The sequence below is a fragment of the Pinus tabuliformis genome, chromosome 8, assembly GCF_031772625.1.
Source record: "Pinus tabuliformis cultivar Carrire ecotype Pingquan chromosome 8, CPIR1, whole genome shotgun sequence".
Lineage (NCBI taxonomy): Eukaryota > Viridiplantae > Streptophyta > Pinopsida > Pinales > Pinaceae > Pinus > Pinus tabuliformis.
This window is the reverse complement of record NC_142294.1, coordinates 770,833,722-770,839,927: the sequence shown is the minus strand read 5'-3', so window position 1 is coordinate 770,839,927 and position 6,206 is coordinate 770,833,722. Positions and strand designations below refer to the sequence as shown.

The window sequence follows — 6,206 nt, the reverse complement described above, 5'->3', positions numbered from 1 at the left end:
ATTGGGAGCCATAAAAACATAGGAGAAGTAGACATAGAAAATACAAAAAAGAGGAGTCAAGTGCCATAAAAGACTATTAGTCTAATACAATGACTACAGAAAGAGCATTGGAGTTTCCTTGGGGTGAATCCTCTGTTGGTGCATTGATAACAGTTGGGGTGTGAGGTTTCCATTCTGATCCAGAATCTGAATCAGACATCACATAATGTTCCACCCACATTAATCTAGTTACAATATCGTCTAGATTATACATGATGTCCTAGAGGATTCATTTGATCTCCTCTTTTCCTCCAAATAATTGGTAGTGGTCGACTTGTTTGTCATGGATGACCATTTGCATCAAGGTTTCTAGTTGACGATACAGAGCCACTGAGTGTATAAAATGAAGTCTCCTTTTATGAAAATTTCTAGGATCCGAAGTCCACCTGAAGGTGATGCGATTGATTTTAGTATCAGAAAAATATGTGTGATCATCGGATTCCTTGGATTCCAAGTGAAGGATTTCATTCCTCACTTCCGGGGGAACATAGTCGAAGTGTTAATCCACTATGTTCCAACCGAATAGACATCAGCAACGAGAGGTTGATGCTCCTACAACACCACCCTGATGACTGGATTGGTGCATCTGAGGAGCCATGAAAGCAATTGTTATAAACAAACTCGGTTGGGGTGACCAAACTACGGTGAAACAAATGGTGTAATCAGATGTAATTGGTATAACCAAAAATCGAACCTAGACACTACAAGAATGGAGATGTGATATTTTGGGAATGTAGGAACTAGAATGAGAGGGAAGTTGAAACATTAGAAGGGCATCCTCAACCACAAACAAGGTGAATAACCCTACACCCCTGTGAATGGAAACTTCCTTTTGACACTAGATTTTCAGTTTGGAATGATGTGTGAGAGCTATACCAAATAGACTTGGGAAGGCTAGGCTCGTAATTGTATCAAAACCAAATTGAAAATGTGCTCGAGTACTAGAAAACACAGATCGAGACCAGACAACTAAATGAGATACCCGCAGAGTCGGTGATTTGGGAGGATGCATAAGGTAACACAATGACCAACTTGAATGAAGGACCCATTGTTGTGTTGTGTAGAAAGAGAAAAAAAACATGGGCACCTGCAATAACTAGCCAAGCTACCTGCAATTGGGAGAGTGTTGAGTGAAATAGTAATATTAGAGAAGCTTTAAGTGAGGGGTAGCTCAAATGAACTTTAATCTATTGCTTAGGGAAATCACAAAGAAGGTGGGGTTGGGGGAGTGATGAGTGAAATTGTAGTAAACCATAAATTAGGAGTGAGGGTAGGGGCCAAATGAACTTCCACCTTCACGTGGTTGGCCTCGTTAGTAGAGAATTTATATCACAAAATTATCGAAGCCAAGAGAAGTTCCTTTTAAATATAAAGAAACTATTATTTATATACTTTTATTTATCAAATTTTAAATAATAATAAATCACCAATTTTAAATAATCAATATAATTTTCCCTTATATCTATAATTAACTTTATCATTTATTTAAAAATATCTAAATTATTTATATTATCCTAACATATCAATATATAAAATAATTTTTATAGTATATTAAAATTAATCAAATTATAATATAATAAATATTAAAAATATATTTAATCGTTTCCCATACATACACATATATATTATCATAAATATTTATTTAATTATTATTTAATAAAATTATAAAATATTATAATAAAGATCTATTTAATAATAATTATTATGATGGATTTTTTGGATGAGAAGCGAAGCAATGGAGGCATCGGATAGGTTAGCAGGCGGAAATGGGTAGCAGGTGCGTGGATGCAGCAGAAGGTAGCAGCTGGCTTGTACTTATAGTGTACATGTCCCCATCAACACAAGTGCTGCTATTCACCTTTAACCATGGGCCATTACTGGGGTTTTTTACATATTTTTTTACCTAGACGCCCGTTCCTGCCCTACGGCCCTCCTGGTTGACCTCTGGCCTTCTTTGTCGGTTTTTGTCGACTAGCTGCTCCTCCCTCTAGCTGTTACCAAGGTAGCTGGCACTTACTTTACCCGGACAGTGATGGACCTAGATATGGTAGACTATTCAAAAGATGAGATAGCGGAAGGCACCATCTGGGCGACCTCGAGTCCTGCTAAGTTGGGGTCTATCTCATTTAGCAACAATCTGCATGAGGCTATCTTAGGCCTCCCCTCACTCTCTGGACCACTGGAACATCAGTTAATTTTGCCGGATGACCCCCAAATCTGGCCATCTCTCTCAACTCCCCCGCCTTCCCCGGCGTCCCTAGGGTTTGCTATGGGTTGCCTTAACCCTAACACTCTGTCCCCCGTCCCTGGTCATTTTTCGCAACCCGGGTTTTCCATTATCCCCCCCTCTCCCCGTGCTCCTCGTTCCTCCTCACCTCCCCTGAACTCACTGTGTACATCCCCCCTCCCCTCCGGCAGTTTCACTAGCATCCCCCCTCTTGCGGAAAGCCTCCCCATAGCTTCTTCTCCTCCCCCGGTGAATCCCCTTGCCCAGGAGCATTTCTACACATGGCCGTGGAAATCCTACATCTGAGGACAGAACAATCAAGAAGATGTGGTGTTTCCGGACAAAGGAGGTGGACACTTTCCTCAGATTGGAGGAAGACATTCGGCTGGGAGAGACCATGGATTTTGCTGATAGGGTTCTGGTGGGCAGAATTAGGGGCCGGAGCTATACAGCGGCCCGATTGAAAACTTGGGTTTCAGAGGTCTGGGGGAATCATCTGGCTAATCTGCCCACTGTGCAAATGTTCGTAAAGGGGTGGTTTGCTCTCCGGTTCTCCAAGCCTGACCTCACGAATTGGGTCCTTTCTTCGTATTGGCATTTTGAGCATGCCCCTGTTCTTCTGAAACGTTGGTCCCCTCTTTTCGACCCGGACACAGAGCAACTTGGAGTTGCGCCGATCTGGGTAAGATTACCAGGTCTCCCATTACACTTTTGGTCGGAGGACATATTCAAGCGAATAGGGAATTCCATCGGCTCATATATGGAATTTGATAAGTCATATCTGTCTACTGGTAAGATGGCCTTCACCAGGATCTTGGTTCATATGGATACTCGAGGAGGGCTGCAAGAATTCATAACGATTCAATGGAGGTCCTTCACTCGGAAGCAACCTCTGGACTATGAGGGCATTCCATACAGATGTCGTCGATGTCACAAAGTGGGGCACGATTACAAAGATTGCCCTCTGGTCAACAAGCAAGTACAACAGCCGGTGGAAAACATTCAAGATGTTCGATCCCCATGGTAGGAACCTCAATCTACTACAGAAAGGGAAGAGTCGTGCCCTCAAGATATGACTGAAGTGGACAAGATACACGAGAAAGACCAAAAGAAGAAGCGTGGGAATGCACCTCTCCGGCCACCCTCTCCGCCTCTAACTAGAGCACGGGCGGCTACAGGAGACGCTCACACCACGGGGAGGGGAACACCACTGCTGACTTCCTATCCAAAGAAGCAACGATCAGGGACGACGACTCTTGGATGATCTGCGAGGAATTGGATGGGGTCATTTATCAGCACTACCACAGGCCGTTTGTAGACCCTGAAGCACCATGAAAGCAGCAATGGAAAGGGACAGTTTTTCTTCAAGTTTTGATGATAAATCTTTTTTGACTATTTGTAGATAGCTATTAGCACTTATCATATCCCTTCTGAGAAGGGGCTAGATAGCTTAAACTATTTTTTGACATTTTCATGTACTCCTTGCGTGGAGGAATGCACAGTTTCATCTTTTTTTGGAAAGGCAATGCCTTATCAAAGTAATGCGTATGCATATACAGAATGTAATTTTCATCTTTTTAATGGAAATTACGACTTTTTCCACGAAAAAAAAAAAAATATATATATATATATATATATATATTATTATTATTATTATTATTATTATTATTTTGATAAATTCTTTTGGATTAATCACATCATGAGTTTTTGGTCGACGTTTGAACCATCTAATGTGGTTCATCATCAGGACAAAGGTGAAAAAATCAGTCAGTTAGAATGTTTAAATAGCAAGGATGCATCTGTTCCAAAGTTAGCCGTTAGGAAATAGCTGTTATGAATTAGCTGTTAAAAAATTAGTTGAATAAATTTATTATTATTTTGTTATGTTTTTTTTTTTTTTTGTTTTTTTTTTTTTTAATTAATATTTTTAATTAAAATAATATTGAATTCAAAATCAGTTAGAATAATTTAATAATATAATAAGAATTGAATATTTGTAAATATATAATTAAAAATAAGTTTGATATGGTTATTATTAAAAATGAATAATATTCAACAATTAGATTTAAAAATTAGTATATTAAAAGATTGCATAATATTTTAATAGGGAGGTCAAAGAGGATATAAACTGTAATATAAAAGTAAAAATATCAATTATTAATTATTATATTTATTAAAAAAAAAATACAAAAAGAGGGCGGGGATCCAACTTCTACTTAACTTCCAACCATCGTCCCTGTTAAGATTAATAGCACATTTTTCAATTTCAATGGATTCTCGAAGCTTCCTATGATGGAAGTGATCAATCTTGGTGATGACCCGGGAATCCTCGATGCAGACATGGTGATTGGATTTCACTGCATGTTCAGCTAAAGCCGAGGAATGAGAGCGGTTATGCTTAATATATGTTGCATGTTCTTGGATTCTCCGGATAGTGGAGCAACTAGTTTCCCCAATGTAGGGAATCCCATAAGAACATGGGATGGAGTAGACCCCTTTCATGTCTTTAGGGTTTACAGGGTCTTTGACAGATCTAAGAGAATTTCTAATGGTATTAAGGGGTTTGAAGGTAGCAGAAACTTTGTTCTTTTTGAGGATATGAGAAATCTTATCGGTGGTCCCTTGAATAAAAGGAAGTTGAACACTAGAGATTGTATCATAACTGGAGATTGTATCAAGAAATTCATAACTCATCAAAGACATCTCAAAATTCGACGATTCTCGAAGTGTTTGATTCTTATTTTTTGTCTCTATCATCTCATCCCATCACATGTCCAAAATGATATATGGTTTGGCCCAAATCATGATGGGTGCAAAACCCCAACCTTGGGTTTCAAGACCACATGTGACTCTTGTGGTGCTCCACCATCCAAACCCTAAACCGTAAGGCTTGGAGTACCTCCCAGGCTGCTCAAAAATCAACACACTAGATCTTGAAATGTATACCGTGTCGTTTCTTATATAAAAAAAGAATCAGTCTTTCTTTGATGAAGGAACGGTTGTGAGGCATGCAAAAAATAATTGCAGTTCCAGTGATTTCTCTTAAACACGCAACATCAGCACATCTTGTTTATATAAACACACCAATCTGTTTGTTATATAGAAGGCTCGGTATTATTATTTTTAATAGAGCACCGAGAATGGAAATGAATGCTGTTAGTTCTACACTAGCGCGTTAAGAGTTACAATGCGATGCTTTGATTTAAAGGCACAGGTTATTCTAAAAGATGACGTCACGATGCTTTTATTTAAAGTAAAGCTCCGGTGTGTTTTTATGTTATGGACGCACTAGTGTTTTGGTATGAGATTTTCTCTTTTTTTGGAGACATCAACCTCTCACAGTGTAATTATTGTAATTTTTAAAATCCATTATTCATTGAGAAATCGACATATATCTTATAACAATATTCATATAAATTAATATTTGATTAGTGAATTTGTATATGATGTTTGGATTAATTTTTTATATTATCAAATTTCACATCTTTTCATTATAATATTTAACCATCCATATATTTAATCAATGATGTAACATTTCATAGCAACATTGGATAACACAATAGAATAAATTAAAATGTATTTTATTATAAATCAATAAGAGGCTCTTTGTCATACATAATGGGATTGTTATTGGTAACCCCTTGTCTTTCAATTGGGACATTATGTCCATCATTACATTAAACAAAATGTCTAATTTTCACAAACAACTATTTAAAAAAATACAACATGTTGCATTTTTTTCTAAGTAAGGCTAATTCTATTAAAAAATAAACAAAAGTAAAATTACAATGAGGCCCCAGCCTCAACCTTTATAAACATTATTCATCAGGAGTATCTAAACTGCCCCATTTTTGGGGAAACCAGTTTGCCGTAGCAAAAGAAACCATACAACAAACCTCAAAACAACACATAATAAAACAGAAGAAGTTTTGACAAAACA

At 37.7% G+C, this 6,206-nt stretch overlaps 1 protein-coding gene across 1 annotated transcript; it reads left to right on the top strand.

The window, feature by feature from the left end:
• The first annotated feature begins 2,663 nt into the window (after positions 1 to 2,663).
• On the top strand, positions 2,664 to 3,293 carry LOC149237864 (uncharacterized). The gene has a single exon (XM_089369413.1). The coding sequence runs from the start codon at positions 2,664 to 2,666 to the stop codon at positions 3,291 to 3,293; it is 630 nt and encodes a 209-aa protein (XP_089225539.1).
• The last annotated feature ends 2,913 nt before the right edge of the window (positions 3,294 to 6,206 follow it).